Source organism: Nuphar pumila, chromosome 10 (genome assembly GCF_984573655.1).
Source record: "Nuphar pumila chromosome 10, dmNupPumi1.hap1.1, whole genome shotgun sequence".
Taxonomy (NCBI): domain Eukaryota; kingdom Viridiplantae; phylum Streptophyta; class Magnoliopsida; order Nymphaeales; family Nymphaeaceae; genus Nuphar; species Nuphar pumila.
Genome location: NC_143258.1, coordinates 102440808 through 102461226, shown reverse-complemented (window position 1 = coordinate 102461226; position 20419 = coordinate 102440808). Strand labels below are relative to the sequence as shown.

Below are 20419 nucleotides of genomic sequence, written 5' to 3'. Positions count from 1 at the left end.
GTAAACAAATCCAATTGCTAAGAGTACTAAATTAAGCAAACATGACTCTCTAAAAGAAGGACAAGAAAAACTTAATGTGCCATATGCTCAAGTTGTAGGAAGTTTGATGTATGCAATGATGGTTACTAAATGAGATATTTGTTTTTATATGGGTCTAATTAGTAGATTTCAAAGTAACCCTGGCTGGTCCTATTGGCAAGCCGTTAAAAGAATATTAAAGTATATTAACAGGACTAAGGAATTAAAATTATGTTACCAAGGGGATAAGCTTGAACTTATAGGGTATTCTGATGCTGACTTTGCTAGTAGCAGAGATGACAGCAAGTCAACTTCTGAAAATATTTTTCTCTTTGGAGGATGTGTCATTTCTTGGATGAGTAAAAAGCAAAGTTATATATCGCCCAATATTCACAAGTGGTCCAATGTGTTGCCTATGGTATAGCAGCAATGAATATCGTTTAGATAAGCCACTTCATAAAGGACTTAAAGCTGCACCACACATTTATTGTGACAATAAAGTTGCAATTGCTTTGATTAATAATGGAATAAATAGTTCCAAGGGCAAACACATTGAAATAAAATATCATTATATCCAAGATATGGTACGGAAGGGTGAGTTGACAGTGAACTACCTTTCATTGAAGACATGTTGCCATTCTTTAACAAAAGATATTACTACAAGTACTTTTACCAAATATATCAGCCTAATGGGACTTAGACAAATATGATAATAATCATGATGATATGATTAACCTTGTGATGGGACATAAACCTAAATGTGGTTATGAATGCAGAGCCACTATAGTCATTACAGTCACCATGAGTGAAAGCTTTCCCAAATCATGGTTTATTCATTCGGCCCTCATGCTAAGTGGGAGATGTTGGCATATGTGTGAACCATGACACACATATGCATAATGACCAAGATGGCCTCATGCATGCACATCATCCAATGTTTTACAAAACTTACCATTTTTAAAATTAACCACACGTTTTGGAAATAAATTTGCATGTTTTACAGTTTTGGAACCCCATGCATCTCATGCAAAGATGAGCCGTTGAGTAGGTTGTTTAGGTTTCAACAACGCTGATCTATGTAAGGCAGTTGGGACAACGTTGAGAGCCATCCCAAAAATCAAGCAAAATATTGTTTGTCAAATTTGATCTAGCCCTTGCAGATTCAAGGTCCTAGGACACCCTAAACAACATATCCAATTGCTTTGTCTGCAATTTCTTCGTACCTGGGACCATTGGGCGGCCAAGCACACCACCAATATGAGAAATCTTTTGGGTAGCCATAAGATATGTCATCGACTGCTCCGTATGTTATGTTGCTCATGATTTTAATTCTAATAAGGTCGTTCATTTGAATCATCCTTCCCAAGGAAATGAGGTAAAGATCCTGAGCTTTGATACCAAACTGATGTAGCGAATCAAGAAGAACATTCTTGAAACCTACAAATTTGATACCCGAAGTGAAGGCTACACTAGATTATCTAGGTATATCTAAGAAAAACTGGAAATCAAAAGCAAAAGCAGAAAATAACTAGAAGTAACAAAGAAATTCAATAGAACTATAAATATCTCTGTAATCCCACTCTCCATGACAAATAGATCTCCTCCATTTAAAGATGTCCTAATTCTGATAAAAATAAACTATCTATTAAGATTAGCATCTAAAAAGATAAAACTTATTCTAAAATTGTGTATCATGTACAAGATCCAAATATAAGAATATCTAAAATAGCAAACAAAAAATTCAAAATACAAATGGGTCCTTATGAACCCTGTTTTTCTGCTTCTCCTGCATCACTTTCTAATTATGATGAACTTTTAAACTCAGACACACTTTCTAATTCTGAATATGATCAGATATATAGATACAAAAGACAAAAAACAAAACAAAACAAGATGCCAGATGGATAGCCTTCGATCTGCATCACTAATCCAATTAATGTCACAAATCATAGTATTTGGGATTTTCTCTTTGAAGGAAAATCTTACCAGCTAAAACTTATAGTTTTCAGAAAAATCTCAAGAATGTATCAAATTAAAAATAGTGTTCAGAAAATACAAAGAAAAATATAATTTTTTTAACAAAATAAAGTGATTTTTGTCACATCATTGTTATATGATCATGCACTGCATTAACTTCCATGAAAATTATCCAAACTTTTCCTTTTCCGTACACCATTCCATAGGAATTCTCAACCGATGCTGTTAAATTTCACCATCATTGGAGTTTATTCACATATCACTAAAATGCTTAATGATACTTAGGAGAACTTTAGTATCATTATTAAATGTTTATTATTTGTTAGACTCGAGAATGAAGAGATATTGATCTTGATTGAAAAGAATAATAAAGAATAGACAAGGATGAAGCCCACAAGGGCTCCCCATAAGTGGGTTGGCTTAAAATATTCAAGTTGAAGTTCGAGGCTGAATCAGGTGCAATCACATTGTACATTTGTGATATGCCCCTGCACCTGCGCACCCTCCATCTTTCTCATACAGCCTGTCAACTGTGGGGCCCAACAGAAGATGGTGGGTGTTCAGGTGCAGCAGCACATTTAAAATGTGAAATGTGATTGCACCTGATCTATTTGTACAAAAGGGATCCACTGTAGGGCACACTTACACGGTTTGCCTTATGCTTTTAGAGGTCAACTGCTCAATCTTGATCTCACTTCAGCATATTAAGTTTAGAAATTTTTTCTGACTAAAGAGTGTACTCTATAGCTACAGAAGACAGAGCCGGACCTTTGTTCAATTAGAATGGTTGAACTCGCTCCCGTATTTTACTAGATTTGGAAGAGGTTGTAACTGTAAATTGGTCTTCAGAGACTAAATGATCTGTGTGTACCCTAATTATATTTATGGATGGCAGGGGCATGACAGTCACAGGGACCATATCCAATTGAATCCTTTTAAATGATAGCTTCCAACTCTACCCATTACTACTTTATGGATCCCCTTGACTGTAACCAGGAATTGCCATTCACCCTGATTCACTGGGTTCTAAGCTCTCTCTCTATCTATCTATCTATCTATCTATCTATCTATATATATATATATATATATATATATATATATATATATATATATATATATATATATATATATATATATATATATATATATATATTCGGGCAATATTGGTTTCCTTGTATTGGAACTGAGTTGTTTGAATATTTTATTTAGAATTTCAGTTGGAGCTTGTATTATGCTTGGTCTGATAGACCGAGTAGTGTTATGGAGCATGTAATTCATGGCATGTGTGTTGTGATGCTCGATATGGGTTTTAGTGCGATGATGTATATAGTCGTGCTTTTGTTCATGCATGTCAGTTATGTATATATAAATATGTGATTGGTGCTATGGAGCACATAATTCATTGTATGTGATGTGATGTTCGGTGTAGGTTTTAGGGCAATGATGCATAGGGTTGTGCTTTGTGCTGAGGGAACTCCTAGAGATCAGGGGTTGACTCTTCTATATTGTAAGTCGACTCATGTAAATCAAGGGTTGACTCTTTTGTGTTGAGAGTCTCCTCCTACTGAGGAGTAAATTCCCCCGTGTGAGGGTTGACTCCTATAATGATAGAGTTGACTCATGGAGGGGCAATATTGGTTTCCTCGTGTTGGAACTGAGATGTTTGGCTATTTTATCAAAAATTATAGTTGGAGCTTGTGTTGTGCTTGGTCTGATAAACCAACTAGTGTTATGGAGCACATAATTCATGGTATGCTCGGTATGGGTTTTAGTACGGTGATACATATGGTTGTGCTTTTGTACACACATACACACACACACATATATATATATATATATAGGAATGAAAACCTACCCACTAAAAAACATGACAAACCTACCCACCACACATTTTATTGAATTTTTGATATTTTTTTCAAAATTTTGATTGTAAAGATGTGATCTATATGCTTGTTTCTATAGGAATTAGTTCTTGAAGCATTTGATTTTGATGCATGGATAGGTTTTTATAAGTTTCAAAAATAAAGAACATGCAATTTTCATAAATTTTTGAGACTCCAAATGCCATTTTTTTATCCAAAATTCATTATCTAAGTGTCAATTTATAGTAAATCAATCATGTTGAACATATCTTGTACAATGAAAATTTTTATTGAGAAGGTTTGTGAGGGTTTTCATTGGGAAACTTTTCATTCCCATATATATATATATATATATATATATGTATATATATAAGAGAGAGAGAGAGAGAGAGAGAGAGAGAGATGGGTAGGTGTGAAATTGATACATGCTAAATGGGTTTTTCTGCCCTCTGATATTTTTTTTCGCAATTTTGACCCCATAAATGTGTTGGGCATGGTTGATTTATGAGGAATCCACACATGAATCATGTGTTTTTGATGAAAAAATGATATTTGGAGCCTCAAAAATTTATAAAGATTTTGAACCATTGATTTTTCAAACCTTATAAAAACCCATCTTTGTGTTGAAATCGAACACTTCAAGAGCTTATCTCTATAAAATTAAGTACATAGATCAGATCTCTAGGGTTAGAATTTAAAAATAAAATGAAAAGTCTGAAAAACTCATTTCTACCCATATATATATATATATATATATATATATATATATATATATATATATATATATATATATATATATATATATATATGCTACCACATTTTGAGCCTAATGTCAGCCTACCATCAGTCAATAGGTATTTTTGGATTATTTTTTACAAATTTGACACTTCAAATGTGTTTGACATAGTTGACTTGCTAAGAATGACATTTGGATCATGTTTTTTCGATAAAAATATGATTTTTAAGTATTAAATATTTTTTAAAAATTATACACCATCAATTTTTAAATCTTATAAAAACCTACCTACTTATCAGAATCGGTTATCCAAAAGTTCATTCTTATAAAATCAAGCATGTAGATCACATTTGTATGGTTAGATTTTAGAAAAAATAATAAAACCCTTCAAAATCCTGGTAAACTGGTGGTAAGCTAGAAAAGTGGTAGGCAGTTACCACCTAATATATATATATATATATATATATATATATATATATATATATATATATATATATATATATATATATATATATATAGAGAGAGAGAGAGAGAGAGAGAGAGAGAGAGAGGACGTGTATGGTTTCGTGGAGTCCGTGCCCTTTCTCATGAAAGACGTTTCCCTTTTATGAGAATGAAATAACCCTGGCTGGACAAAGAACGCAAGAAACTTAAAGCTTTCTCATAATTTATTTGAAAAAAATTGTCACACTCCATGAGGTTCAACATCTTTTTGTAAAGAAACTTATCTAATAACACACTTTACAAAAATATAAATGTGTCAGTGAATTTTAGAGGTCCTGAGAGAAAAGTGAAGGCCTGACACTTTACAAGATATAGACCGAAATCAGGTCATACCCGGACCATTAGGGGATGTTTGAATCCCGGTCCGTTCTCATCCGCGTGCCCTACGTGGATCCTAGTGCCCATGCAAACGCGGGATGCGCAGACGGGGATCGTTTATTTGGTGTCCGCAGCTGCTCCGTGCCTCCCACGGAACAATGGCAGATAGACACTCTCGGACAAAAAAAAATTGTAAAAAAATTGTTTTTTGGGGATACCCAGCACTCACGAGCATCCATCCAAGATAGTAAACTCCGTGCCTCCAGCGGTATTTTGCGTGGACAGGGCAGGACAGTGGGAACCCGTCCCGCGATTCAAACACTCTCTTAATGATCCAAAGCCATATGAAGGCAGATCAGGTGCCACGTCATCGTACAAATATTTTATGAAAGTTTCAGGGCGTGGGTCCCACATAGAGTTGTGGGGCCCAAAAAACTTTGTCGTTGGAGAAAGTGCCGAGCAGTGAACTTATACTTCTCCACTTAAAACTGGCAGCTTATCACAAGCCATCTTCTTGGTTGGGCAACCTAATTTTAAGGTTGTTTTAGTAAATTCACTAGAATTATTTATTTCCTTTACCCAACGCTCCTGCATTGTGGGTTGGACGATCAACAAAGACCCCAACTTCGCTAACATGCGGACAGCACTCCCCGAATCGGCGTCCCCTCTCTCTCGCTTTTCCTCCCGACCGCCCTCGCGTTTCCGCGTTTCCCATCGGTTCCCGGGCCAGATTCGGAGGCGCCCACCCCGGAGGACGCTCAGGGAATGCCATTCCGGAGATCCGGGAGCGAAGATGCCGGCGATCAGCGCCTCTTTTCGGCCGGGGAGCGACGAATCGGACGACACCCTTTTGGAGGCGATCGCACATTCCGACGGTCCCGACCGAGAAACGCTTCTAGGGGAGTCGAGAAATTGTGGGTCACGAATTTTTTTCCCGTAATTTCGTTTCTGAATTCTTTGTGGTGGTGGTTTGAGATTTTGATCTCGTGGTTCTTGACTTCTTTCATTGGGTGGTGATGATAAATCTTTGATTTTTTATGATTATCGTGACATTTTTCTTTTGCTGAGAAAATCCTGAGAATGATCATGTCTTGAATTATCCAGATATCTAAAGTTTAGCATGCTCGTGATGGATTAATTAACAATTAAACTTGAATTTGTTGTTGGAGATAGTAGTTTTTATGGTTGGGAATCGTGAGATGCTACCTGTATATAAGTTTTTTGTTGGGTGGGAGTAGGATTGCTGTTTTAGTGGCAAATTTGGTTCAAAATCAAAGGGTGTTAGGATCCTGGTGGTTTAAGGACTTAACTTTACACACCTTATTCACCCTAGGGCCTTTTGGTGTGTCGGTTAGGCACCTAACAGATGTCATGAGTTCGATATCTGAGGTGCGTCCCTTGCCCTAAAGCCAATGCATCAAGCTCCCTGGTGAGCAGAGGGGGCAGCCGAAGGGTTTTAACCGCTTGGGGATGGGGCATATGGCAGAGTGTCAATGAATTCCTCTGGGCCCCACTACCTAAACTGGGGTTTAACAACAACAACAACAACTACGCCTTCATCCCAAAACAATTGGGGTCAGCGATATGAACCAAAAAAGAAAATCATTCAGGGTCTTCCACATGAATAAACTGGGGTTTCACTAAATATAAAAAAATTTGGTTCAGGTTTAACTACTTGTAACACATGCATGTATTGGTATACGTCTGGATCCTTAAAGATATAACTGCATAGATGTGATAGACATATCTTGCATATTTACTCATCACCTAATAGAAACGTTGCATGTATAGATGTTTGCCAAGCATAATGAAGAAATAAAAAATTGTAAAGTGACCGAAGTTTGAGCTCTAGATAGACAAGATTGGAGAAATAAGACTCATAAAGCCGACCCCATGTAGTTGGGATAAGGCTTGATGATGATGCTTATGCACGAAGCATACACATAATTTGTGTTAGGATCCTGGCAGTTTAAGGACTTGACTTTAAGCACCTTAATCATCCTAGGGCTTTTTGGTGTATTGGTTAGGCACCTAACATTTGGTATCAAAGCAACCTTGTGTGTGTGTGTGTGCACGCACCTGTCTAACCGTGTTTGTCGAGCCATTTGCATATGTTTACATGCACAACCCACCTCAACTATGATTGTTAAAATTTAAAGAAAATAAGTAATGACATGAGTCTCTTGAAATTGTTGTATGTCAAACTTTGTACTTGTGATTTTTTTAATATGCTAATTAGTTCAGCTCCATTTCCATTCAGGTTCTCAATCATCAAGACACCAACAAATACCAGGCAATGAGAAATTGAGAAGAAGAGATGATGAAGGGAAACCCCGTTCTCATAGTTCAAATTTTCTTCCCAGAAGCATGTCCTTTATGAGGAATATAAAATGCTTTGGGGTAGAGATGTCTCCAGACACTGTTGCAGTTGCTATGGTTTATTTTGTCCAAGGAGTTTTAGGTCTTTCTAGGCTTGCTGTGAGCTTTTACTTTAAGGATGAGCTTCATCTTGATCCGGCAGAGGTAAGATCCATGTATCAACTTGCTAACTAGTTTGCAGCCTATAAACAATTAAAATGAAGTTCAATTTGGATATTAAGTGATACCTTTTTGTGTAGTCATGCAGATCAATGCATTTTCGGAAACTTAGTTTTGCCCGTTGTTATGTGAGAAAAAGACTTAGTCTTGTCCTCAGAATGTCCATACCCATCATATTTGAGAAATTAGTTCATGAATTTTAAAGCTATGAGTGATTGGATGGTTAGTAAAACTAGTGATTTATCAGGTAGATCGTGGATGTGTCCTACACCATCTTATATTTAGAGCAAGGATGTTTTTGACGGAAGCCATGATTGCTATAAAATTTGAAGGGCATATCAATTTTGGAGAGGGAAACTCCATACTTATCTGAAGATTCTGAACTGTAGGAGCTTGTGAACTTGCTTCTTCCATGAAAGTTTGTCTGTATAGACTGTGGTCTTTAGAATTTAGTTATTTGCATATTTCATAACCATAATTCACTAGATTAGGGGAAATTAGACGCTTTGGTTGACATTAAACAATACACATCTTGTTTGCCTCAGTTAATTCAGGAAGTTACTTTTTTATTGATTTTTGTTGGAGATATAGTTTGTGGTGAACTTATTAGTGTGTAATGAAACTAGAAAGAGAGTACAAGTTGGTGCCTCTTTTGGGCATACAAGAACACAAGAACATTCACAATCAATACCACTTATGGGGTCAATACAAAACACAATCACACAAGCCATGCAGGGACTAAAACAAAAGTAAAAAATATAAATGTTATTGAGGATAAATGCTTGGGAAAGCATTAACAATACAAGGGGGGAAACACCCCTATTTATACACACTTAAAGGGTTCATATAGTCATTGGGGTATCCCCAACGGCTACAAATAGAGCCTTTAGGGAGATCCCAACGAGTCTTTGGGCATTTTACAATAATGCCCACAACAAAAATATAAAATACAAAAAGTAAAAAAATAGGAATAAAAGGATAAAAGACTGTTGTGCTCCTAATGGCCACATCCTATTACATAGCAGTGAAAAGATAGAAATACCCCTAATGGCTATTACCTGTTACAACATTATAAAATATATATATATATATACATATTTATATGTATATATATATATGTACATATTTATATATAAGTATATATAGCTAGATATATATACTTATATGTACATATTTTAACACTCTCCCTCAAACTTATGGTGTAATCACCGAAAGTTTGTCAAGTAAGAAGTGAGATTGGGGAGAAGAAAACACTTTTGTTAAGAAATCAGTTAGCTGAAACTCCAATGCTACATATGACAGGATGATAGTCTTTCTAAGATATTCTTCACAAATATAGTGACAATTCATCTCATTATGTTTGGTGCGTTCATGAAATGTATGATTGCCGTCGAGGTAGATGACACTTTTATTATCACAACATAAGGTGACTACATATACACCCCCACGTCTTCTAGCAGTATTCATAACCACACGAGTTCAGATGTCGTGGTAGCCACGACGCGATACTCAACTTCAATTGGTGATAGAGATACTTTTTGTTGCTTCTTGCATTTTCAGGATACCAAAGAGTCGCCTATAAACACAAAAAAACCCATAGTTGAGTGTCTATCATTGAAATCTCCTCTCTAATCAGAGTCAGTATAAACAATTAATTCAAGTTGGGAGGAAGAAGATAACAGAAGTCCTTTAGAAACAAAATTTTGTAAATTTCTAATAATCTACGTAACAACACTCATGTGCACAGTTGTAGAAGAATGTTGGAACTGGCTCCTTGTATGCAATGCATGAAAAATGCCACTCAAAAGTCTGTGTTAATTATCGAGGATATGCACTCATAAGTCGAGGATCTCCATCTATATAAGGTTATCCAAATCGATGACCAGAACGCAAACCGTGTTCGTCCTATTAAGGTACTACTTCTCAATTAAGTTTTTCTGTATACCCTCAACCTAAATAGAACCTATGAGATCCGGCACCATCATTTAACACTCAATATGGGTTATACAAACACAATTTGATTATATTGAGTCATCTATTTCATAGATACCCAGTTCCTTTACTCTGGTCCATGACTTGTAGCTTGTGATCTAGCATACTAGATCATGCTTCTCCAGGGAGTCTGTCTCCATATTGAGTGCTGTTGACCTGTGACTCTTAGCTATAAATGAAAAAAATCCACTTTAGAGTTGTGAAAGTTGAATAGAAAAGGACAGTACTACACTAGTTTTAGTTCTGGAGGTATGAAATTGTTATATATAGTAAGAATCCTATCCTATAATACCAAGTTCTCTTGGTTCAGTGCAGACAACTGCTTGTGACAATGCTCTAGTGACCTAGGCCACCACTATCTATGCCTTGACCTTTTTTTTGTGTGTTTTGTTTTGAAGAAGTATACCTTGATCTTTTTTAACCAAGTCGCCTACACCCTGTTGAAGAAATTATGAGAAATTAATGGGTCCACTTGAACCGTGGTTACCAGATGCTTGTTTTTAGGTCATGATTATAGGGTTACGGGCCTCTGGTGCACTAGTTCCCCATATCTAGCAATCGCAAACTTGAAAATTCTATGTTTTAATCGGGATTGTACTTATTCATGATTTAGAAATTTCAATAAAACACTATGAATCTCAATCATAGCTTACATGCATACGCACTACCCGAGTGTTAATGGACTAATGGGTCTCTATGTAACTAGCAAGTCAATGGCCTTGGCGATGACCTAAACCTTGTTTTTGTAGCCATCTGGATGTCATCAAACTTGTACCCCTTTAAGAGTGTCCTATTTTTTACTGGAAGTTCTTCATTTCTGACCAAGTATGATTAACGTCACTAGTGTATATCAGTGTTGATGAGTGTAGTTTGGTGATCTTTCACTCAGCCAAGAGGCATTTATGTTCCAGAGGACTAGTGATTGCTCTCATCATTTTTCTTTCCCCTCCAATAAATGGTTGCTTTCTAAGTGTCCCCTATGAGTTATATGTTTGCTTTGGGCATTAATTTGCATACTAGAAATTGATTCTGTGGAGATCTTTGTGAACTCCATGTTACTTTATTTAACCAGTAGAACTTGTTATACAATGTACAGTACTTTTGGATAACACTGTTGCATTGAAGTATACTAGGAACTGTATACAGACTAATGATTTCCATCTGGTTAATTTAGACAGCAGTGATATCTGGTTTATCAGCTTTACCATGGCTTATAAAGCCACTTTATGGGTTTATCAGGTCAGTAGTCTTTATTCTTTGTCAAGAAAAGTTGGTCTTGCTTTGCATATCTTGTCTAACGGTCTAAAACTTTGCAGTGACTCCTTCCCACTTTTTGGTTACCGAAGAAGATCATACCTTGTTCTTTCTGGGTTTCTGGGAGCTCTTTCGTGGAGTATGATGGCCACCTTCGTGAACAGCAAGTACAGTGCTGCTTTCTGTATTCTTGTTGGATCTCTTTCAGTTGCTTTTTCTGATGTTGTAAGTATTTGCAGTTTTCATGTTTATGTTAACTACAGTCTTCACTTCTCATTTGATAACTTCAACAGTTTTTATGATTGTTTCTTTTGTTCTAATTATGTCTTTTAGTTGCCTTTCTGTGTGTTTCCTACTACTAATAGTTAGCCTCCTATAGAATAGCAATAGCATATTGTTAGCAGTTTGGAGTGAGCTGCAACAGTGCAACAGCAACTTGCTGTTGCACTTGAAATTGTATTATGCTTCAATTCTGATATGTGATACCAAGTGGGCATAGGATGTTTGTAAATCTATGTCATGAAAAATGTTAGCTGAGGCATGGTGTAGGGGTGAATGATGAACCAGGAACTCTAGTATATGTTACCATATTGACATGGAACTTATGTCACGTGGATACGGCTGTGGATATGGGGATATGACTGTTTTATGAAGTTTTCAATATGACTAGTATATAAAGAGACACAATACGCGAGCCAAAATGGAGTATCCATGTGACATACATACCATGGGACCTTTTAGATAGACGTTGTCACTTGTGAACGGCACAGAGTTACCGGAAGCTTCTTAGGTAGGTGGGAAGCTCGCTTCCCGGAAACTCGCTTCGGAAGCGCGATACTCCTCGCTTCTGAAACTTCATGGGAAGCTCGATTCTCCCACGCTTCTTCTGTGCTTCTCATACACATGGTCTATGCATATTATATACTTTTCTCACATTTTTTTTCATCTTTTTCATGTATTTTCTGTCACGCTTTCACTCACTTTCCATGTACTTTCTTTAAATTGGTAACCATCATTGTTAGATTTTAAAAAAATTTAACACTTTTACAAAAAAATCATGAAATATAAGAATGATCAATTTTATTTTAGTTTTATTTGTTTCTTGTTTGATTCCATATTGCTTCATTTTTTATTCATATTTCGCTTTTAAATTGAAACTTCGCTTCCCGCTTCGTATAAATTTTAAAATGCCTCGCTTCTGCTTCCCGTAGCGTTTCCCGCTTCCTAGTTTGGCAACCTTGGAACGGCATCCGTTGTGGCCTAGGCTTGGGGTTAGCGAAATAAACCAAGTAGCTTGAGCTCAGCTCATACTTATTTGATCAAAAAGGTTGAGCTTGAGCATTAAGGGCAAAGATAACACATTTGACCTCCAATCTGGCATAATGAATGAGCAAGATCAAGTGAGTGTGACTGGATAGGCTTGGCAGCCTTGTTGGGCATATTACAAACTTAATTAGTGCATCCAAAGGGGCCAAAACCACGGATAATAGCAGAATGATTAGATTTCTCAAATCTCGACACTATTCATGCCCTTATCCTAAAAAACAGAAGAAAATCCATATAAAATCCAATATAATTCCGATAGTCCGCATTCATGATTCAATAAATCTCTAAAATCAAGATCTTCTTTATTCCTACCTCAGATGACCCAAATCTGATGGACCGTACTAGCATGATGATGTCACCCTCCTCTTTCACGCACCTAATGCAGACCTCAGGTAACCGATGAATGGAGACTCCAATCTCTTCTAAGCTCGTTCTTGTTCTCTCGTTTGATTTAGATATGACTCTGATACCTTATCAAAGCCAAACAAGAAGGGAAGAAGAAGATGAAGAGTGCATAGAGAGAGAAATCTTCGAGCATGGGTATACAAAGAAGAAAGAGTGAGATAAGGAGCACAAAGAGGGAGATGAAGAAGAATAATTCATTACAAAGACAATAGAGAGCATACAACTTAAAGGATTGACCCCCTTTATGGTTACACTACGGGACAAAAACTGGACTTTCTAACCTCTTGCTAAAATACAAAATGCCCCTCATTAAATAATCTATGTACACAAGGAAATAGGGTAGCACCGAAGTAACATCACATATGGTACAACAGCATATGACATTTCTCAACAAGAAAGAACCACAAAGGAAATCTTTATTCACTTCTAAAAGTAAAGAATGATACAACATATGGGGGTTGACCCATTGTTGCCAGTTGAGGAAGCGGGAGTGGGAAGCGATATGGGAAGCGGGAGCGAGAAGCGAGGCACTTTCAAAATTTTAGGAAGCGGGAAGCGTGGGTAATTATGTGCTTGTTAACTATTACATAAAATGACCAAACCATCAAAAGCATGCTTTTTATAGTCTAGCTGATTGTGCTCGATCCATGAATCATTTTGCTCCAGAGTCCTCATATTGGATTTCTTTTGTTTCCCTACAAGAATGATTTGTGCAATGGCATATTATCCTTGATTGTGGCTATACTCGACATGGTTATTTCAACTTTTATTCTTCATCTTGAAACACAACCTGTGATGATATTTGGAAAACCTTTTTTTAATTCATATAGCATGCACTAAAAGAATCTGTGTTAAAGTTGTGTGGGAAAAAAGAAAAATATGAAAATACTAATCTAGCATGCTTTTAGTATAGGTCTTGCAGAGAAATTGTTATATTTTTGCTTCTTACAAACTATCAGCTTGATTCCTGAATCCAAAGAGTATGTTGCAGGTTGTAGATTCCATGGTTGTGGAAAGAGCTCGTGGTGAGACCCAGAGCACAGCTGGATCCTTACAATCTCTATGTTGGGGCTCTTCTGCTTTTGGTGGTATCATAAGTGCCTATTTTAGTGGTTCATTGGTGGACACTTATGGCACAAGGCATGCCTGATGATCTCATATTCCTTAAATCTACCAGGGTGACACCTTGTCATTCCTGGCACATTGTTGTGATAATTTTTTCTCTTTTTGTCTTCAAAAAAGTGTTAAATACTTCAATTGATGCCATATAGGAGCTTCTTGTAATTTTCTGTTTGTTTAAAGCTTCTATCTCGATGCCAAATTTCAGGTTTGTTTTTGGTGTCACTGCTTTCCTTCCCTTGATGACATCTGCAGTTGCCATTCTTGTCAAAGAACAGGCTGTGCAGGACCCAATAAGTGGGCATGATTTTTCTGTGAAGAACAACAGCTTTCTTCAGAGCTCCAAACAGCAAATCATTCAGTTATGGAATACTGTCAAGCAGCCCAACATATTTTTGCCCACTTTATTTATATTCTTATGGCAGGCCACACCACAGTCTGATTCGGCAATGTTCTTCTTTACGTAAGTTTCTTATTGTTTGTGGTTTATTTTTGTTGCTCCAGATGTCGTGCCATAATAGTTACCTTTGGTGTTCTATTACTAAATTTACTATAGGCTGGTTGATTTTTTTTCTATATAATGATGTTATTCTGTCATCCTTCTGCATCACATAGATAATATATTGTATGCTACCAATTAGGACTGGAGACAAGATCAGGCTAGCAGTTTTGAGGTTGTTCTTGGACCCTTAAGGGCATGTCAACCCTTGGGGGATGAGGCCTCAGCAGTCCTAGCACTGAAATCAGTCACAAATATCAGCCTTTTATTGAAAATCTTGTGATTTTAAAAAACTGATATAATCTTAAAAAAAGATTTTTCAAAATGTCGCTTATTTTGAAAATATCATGTTTTTATCATGATATTTTCATATTATAAATGTAATATTTATATTTTAATGTTTTCTATTTTTATATATTCTATTAAAAATATAAAACATTAAAATATAAATATTACATTTATAATATGAAAATATCGTGATAAAAACATGATATTTTCAAAATAAGCGACATTTTGAAAAAATCTTTTATATATTCTATTATATTTCATGTGGAAGACCCAGAATGATTTTCTTTTTTGGTTCATATCGCCGACCCCAATTGTTTTGGGATGAAGGCATAGTTGTTGTTGTTGTTGTTGTATATATTCTGTTATATATTTTAAAATTTAAATATAGCTTTTTTTACGAGAAAACAATTCTTTTTTAGTTTATCACAAGATTTTCCTTTGTCAAGAAAATCCATAATAAGATTTGGGGCTATGATTGAAATATTGGGCTTACTGCCTAGGTGGGACTACTCAACCTAGTCAGTACCAAAAAAAGAAAACAATCAAAAACTAAAAAATCAATAAATTCTTAAAATTAATGGATAATACATATTCAACACAAGCCCCGAAGGGGTTTGGCATAGTGGGATGGGGCCTAGGCTGCTAGGCAAGTTGTCTAGGTCAGAGTTGACAGTCGAAAAAGCGGGAGCGGGAAGCGATTTGGAAAGCGGAAGCCGGAAGCGAGGGACTTTCAAAATTTTAGAAAGCGGGAAGCACGGGACGACTTACAGGCGAACCAGGAATATTCTCGAAAGCGAACTGAAAGCGAGGAGAAGCAAAAAAAGAGAAAAAAAAAATAAAAATAAAAATAAAAACACAAAAAAATGAAAAAAGAAGGGGAAGCGTGCTTCCCAGCACATTTCGGACGCACCATGTTTCGCGCTTCCGGTAACTTTGGTCTAGGTTCAAATCCCATGGGCATCTCCCCTTGCGCAAGCCGAAGCGTGGCGACTCAATGGGGGTGAGAGATAAGGCCCAGAGAGATTTACTTTGCCAGGATAGTGATTGTAAGTACGGCAGGCAGAGCCATTATGGGGGCGGTTTCTCCGTGTCAAATATAAAAAAAATACATATCCAACACAATTTATGAAGCAAAACAATTGAAACAAACACATAAAATGAAGCTAAACAGTTAAAAACAATTGCATTTTTAACATTCAAAACCCATCTGAACAGATATTTGTTTAGTTGTGTTTGCCTAGAGACCACAAAATAATATGATATAAAAAATAGAAACAAAAAATTTAAAAACACTGACAAACTTAAATGTTTCCAAATATTCGGTCAATTCATGATTATAATGTTATAGACATTATGAGAAAAAAAAACATAAAATAACCTGGTGTCCCCCCACCTAGGTACTTGCCTAGGCACTCCTAGGTGGTAGGTTTGCGCCTAGGTAGCATAGGTGGGATTTTAACTACATAGACCCTACTAGAAATAAGTAAAAATATGATAAACTTGTTCCTGAGAGCAGATTGTAGCTACTGTCCTGGTCTTTTGTTTCATGACGATAACATTCTTCCTCAACCAAATTTGTGTCTCTCCTTTTATTTTATTTTTTTTCCTGTTTAAAGTTTAAACTTGATAGGGGAAAGTAATAATGGTATCTAAAGAACTAGTTGATGTTTTGTGCTTTCTGAAATAAAGATCTTACTAATCAAGGCCTATATTGGTGTTTTTCCTCAATCAATGTAGATTTTTATTGTTTTTCAGTCTCCAAGTGCCCAGAAGAGAAATTTGAAGCAAAGACACATTATTTCTACTGGGGCTCTTTAGAATAATTGCGCCATCCCAATTGTTTTAGGAAGTCCAGTCATTTTTTCCTCCTCCCTTCCCAACCCCCCCCCCCCCCCCCCCCCACACACACACACACACACCCACACACACACCATATTTCTGTTGCTTAAGGCCTTTCTCTGGTTAATTAAAATAGAGGTATATTTTTGTAAATTTTCCAGCATTTAGGGGTTCATATTTCTGCATGTAGCTATCCCTGTTTCTGCCTTTTTCTTATCTGAAAGTTGAAAATTTAGTTAGTCCTTTTGCTTAATGAAAAAAATTCAAAATGTCACATTGTCCTTTTCTTTTGTATTTTCTATTTTGAACCTTTGAATGTGTGTTTTTCAGCACAAATAAACTTGGATTCACACCAGAATTTTTGGGTCGCGTGAAGCTTGTCACATCTATTGCATCACTAATGGGTGTTGGACTCTATAATGGATTTCTAAAGAATGTTCCTTTGCGGCGAATTTTTTTACTGATGACAGTTACAGGTGCAGGTCTTGGTATGACACAGGTGCACACTATATCTCTATAGCCGAATTAATGTATTGGACGTATATGGTTTTATGACTAAACATGACATCATACAGGTTCTTCTTGTTACTGGGCTAAATCGTCGTTTTGGTGTGAGTGACGAATGGTTTGCTGTTGGGGATTCACTGATTTTAACAGTACTTGGTCAGGTGATGTCTCTGAACTTAAATTTTCTGTGCAAAAAAAAAAAAACACTAAACAGATATAGATAGTACTATTTAGAAGTGCAAAATTGCAAATTATCCCATCTCTATCTTTTGTTTGTTTTAGCTTGCAAAAAAAATTGACCAATGGTGCATAATGTGATGGTATTTTTGGTAGAATCACCAAATCCAGTAGAATATTCAACTGAAATATGTATCCTATTGGCTGGATAGGAAGGATATTTGGAGGCATCTAGTGGTTTTGTTACAGGAAGCCAATTTCTTAATTTCTTTTGCTGGCTTAATATCAAAGACTCCTACATTTTGGATGTGATTACTATCTCCCATATTTGTTCTCCCTCCTTTCGTACTTCGGCATCAGGCATAATTGTTGCTACTTCACATTATTTTTGTTTGAAGCTGAGAAAATATCATGATGTTTTTAAATACTGACAAAGTGACAATATAGGGTTATTGCAGTTTGATCACTATAACATGTTTAAAACTTTGATTGTTTTTTCTTTTATCCATTTTAAATATGATTTATTATTCTTTATCTCTTTATTTTAAAACTTCTCACGTTTCTTTAATTTTTGTCAAAATACTACCCTGTTTTTTTCTTGTTAGTATACTATTTATTATATTTTTCTTTTTTTTAAATGCCATGATTTTGCAAGATGTTACTAGAAAATGTATAATATTCTTAGTTTTCGCCTTGTCATATCACAATCAGAATTCTACCTAGTTTGCTCTATCCAGAGCAATAAGGAGTTCTCAAGAGGAGAGCAACAAAAGAAGTTACGCTTCATTAGCTAAAAGAATGAGAGAATACAACAATGTATTGGGCACCCCTACTCCACTACAAGACAATTTTTTTTTTACTTTACAACTAAATATAGTAAAAGTACAGAAATTCCCCTATAAATAAAGATATGTACACAATGTGGCACAAAAGAAGGATAAAATACATATTACTTCTTAACACTCCCCCTCAAACTTGAGATGATGTAAAAGGAATCATCCCAAGTTTAGAGAGAAATGTTTTAAAATGAGATGGTAAACTCTTTGTGAACGCATCAACAATTTGATCCTTAGACCCCACATGCATGAGAGAGGGAATCACATCTTTAAGCACACCTTATGGAAGTGACAATCAATCTCAATATGCTTTGTTCTCTCATGAAATTCAGGATTAAACAAAGTATTTGATGTCTGCTGGAGAGGTAATTTTTCACTTTGCACATAGTAAAGAATTATAAAAAAATATTTGAATATCAAGCATCCCGCATAACTTATACATAAATTGCAATTGTGTGTGATAGTCATCATTTTTTATTCTAGATAGGTGGTGCTGCTTTTTCTGCTTCAAATGATTTGTTTTCTAAAATTTTCATCTGAGCAATTATGCATTTCCAGATTCTTTTTCCTTCACAAGATACTGTGTGCTTCTCTAGAAATGGTGAAATAATCAAGTTCAATCATTTGCAGGCATCCTTCATGCCTGTGCTGGTGTTGGCAGCAAGGCTATGTCCTCCAGGTGTGGAAGCCACCCTGTTTGCCACCTTGATGTCTATTTCTAATGGTGGCAGTGTAGCTGGAGGACTGATTGGTGCCGGTCTTACTCAACTTTTTGGAATCACAAAAGACAGCTTCACAAACTTGCCGTTATTGATCATACTCTGCAATCTCAGCTCCTTGCTTCCTCTACCACTCCTTGGTCTTCTTCCTAGAGAAAACCCTGATGCATCATCAGTGGTTGATCTGGAAAGTGCCCTCAACAGTATGGAAGAGACAAAGCTAAAATGAGCAGCAAAGGGATATGGCCATCATCCTCCAGAGTTAGAAAATAATGGCCCTGACCCAACATTTACACTGATGTTGATTCTAAATTATCTCAGTGAGTCTTGGCACTGTTCCTGACAACCAGACTTATCTTAGATCACCCCAGACAAGGCGGATCATCTTGCCTGTTTCTACAGCTGAGTTATCATGTCTTTATACAGCATCATTTTGTCTCCTGTGAACAATTTTATGGTGAAATTGCTATGTCAATGTACACAGGAGCATGTTTTGGCAATTGGGTCCCTCTTTCTCTTCTCAGACACTGTGATCATATGGGCAGTGTAGTATGGAATTGTCGTGGCTCCTTTGGTCCTGGTTGTTTGGTTCCTTTTATAGATTGAATGAACCATTCCACACCTCTTTTACTTTTGACTGCTAACCCATTTGCTATCCTGATCTCACAAGGAGAATATTCCTTCATCTCTTGTTGTCCACAAGTTTAGCAGAGATTCAGGCATGGAGACACCAGTTTTCTCATTACACGTGGGAGACATTATTTGAGCCATCACCAAGCTTGTTTTTTGTTTTCTTCTGGTGAACACTGGGAAAATATAGCTCAGTTTTGTTATGTATCTCATATCACAGTACAGGCTTTGTAGATAAAAAGGGTGGGCACACTTCTGTCAACAATCTGTCACTCCTTTTGCCTCATTGAACCATCACATGGTGTGGCCGTGCAGAACCGGTGGCTACGTGATCTGTTCAATCCATATGTTTGGGCCCCAGTCCTTCGTTGGTTAAAAAAGGGGTCCATCCTGTTTCTTTTTTCACTCTGATTCGGATAATCATGTAATTTTATTATTAAACTCGTGTTGGTACTTATTTTGACTTGTGGTATACCATTATATTTTATGCTCTATATGAGAGTCATCTAAAGTTTGTTATGTTCTTCAAGACTCGATAAATGTTCAGTTTGTGGTTCTTGCAGATATTGGCTTGGTGAAAGTTATGGAGCAATGTTTCAAATGATTGGAGTGTGCTTTTAAAATGGCCATCCTAGGAGCTATGAGGAAGAGGGAAGATTTAGTGGGGTTTTTTTCCCATTGCAGAACAGATGCATGTGGGTTGCATGTGATGCCATTTAATATAAGAGCCACCCAGTGGCCAAGTTATTCACCTAAACTTGATGATGAGCATTCCAAGAAGCCCCATGTGGGAAATCATTAAGCTCTGAGTGGTGGATATGGTCTACCCATTAGCAAATAGAAATAGAAGCCTAGTATATACCTTTTCCTTGCTT

General features: G+C 36.4%; 1 protein-coding gene across 1 annotated transcript; it reads left to right on the top strand.

Moving 5' to 3' along the window:
* Nucleotides 1-6011: 6011 nt before the first annotated feature.
* LOC149827668 (Major facilitator superfamily protein) lies at nucleotides 6012-20108 on the top strand. Its single transcript, XM_090019546.1, has 9 exons — nucleotides 6012-6329; nucleotides 7676-7938; nucleotides 11120-11184; nucleotides 11262-11424; nucleotides 13922-14070; nucleotides 14258-14512; nucleotides 17006-17174; nucleotides 17251-17343; nucleotides 18826-20108. Exons 1-9 carry the CDS (start codon nucleotides 6050-6052, stop codon nucleotides 19141-19143), a joined length of 1755 nt encoding a protein of 584 aa, XP_089875672.1. The 5' UTR covers nucleotides 6012-6049; the 3' UTR covers nucleotides 19144-20108.
* The last annotated feature ends 311 nt before the right edge of the window (nucleotides 20109-20419 follow it).

What these genes read in the sequence shown, in the direction of transcription:
- LOC149827668 (XM_090019546.1), top strand. Translation starts at nt 6,050, where the DNA reads ATGCGGACAGCACTCCCCGAATCGGCGTCCCCTCTCTCTCGCTTTTCC. An exon ending in CCACTTTATGGGTTTATCAG is followed by an intron (nt 11,185 to 11,261) that starts GTCAGTAGTCTT and finishes AAAACTTTGCAG; the next exon opens with TGACTCCTTCCCACTTTTTG. An exon ending in TCGGCAATGTTCTTCTTTAC is followed by an intron (nt 14,513 to 17,005) that starts GTAAGTTTCTTA and finishes TGTGTTTTTCAG; the next exon opens with CACAAATAAACTTGGATTCA.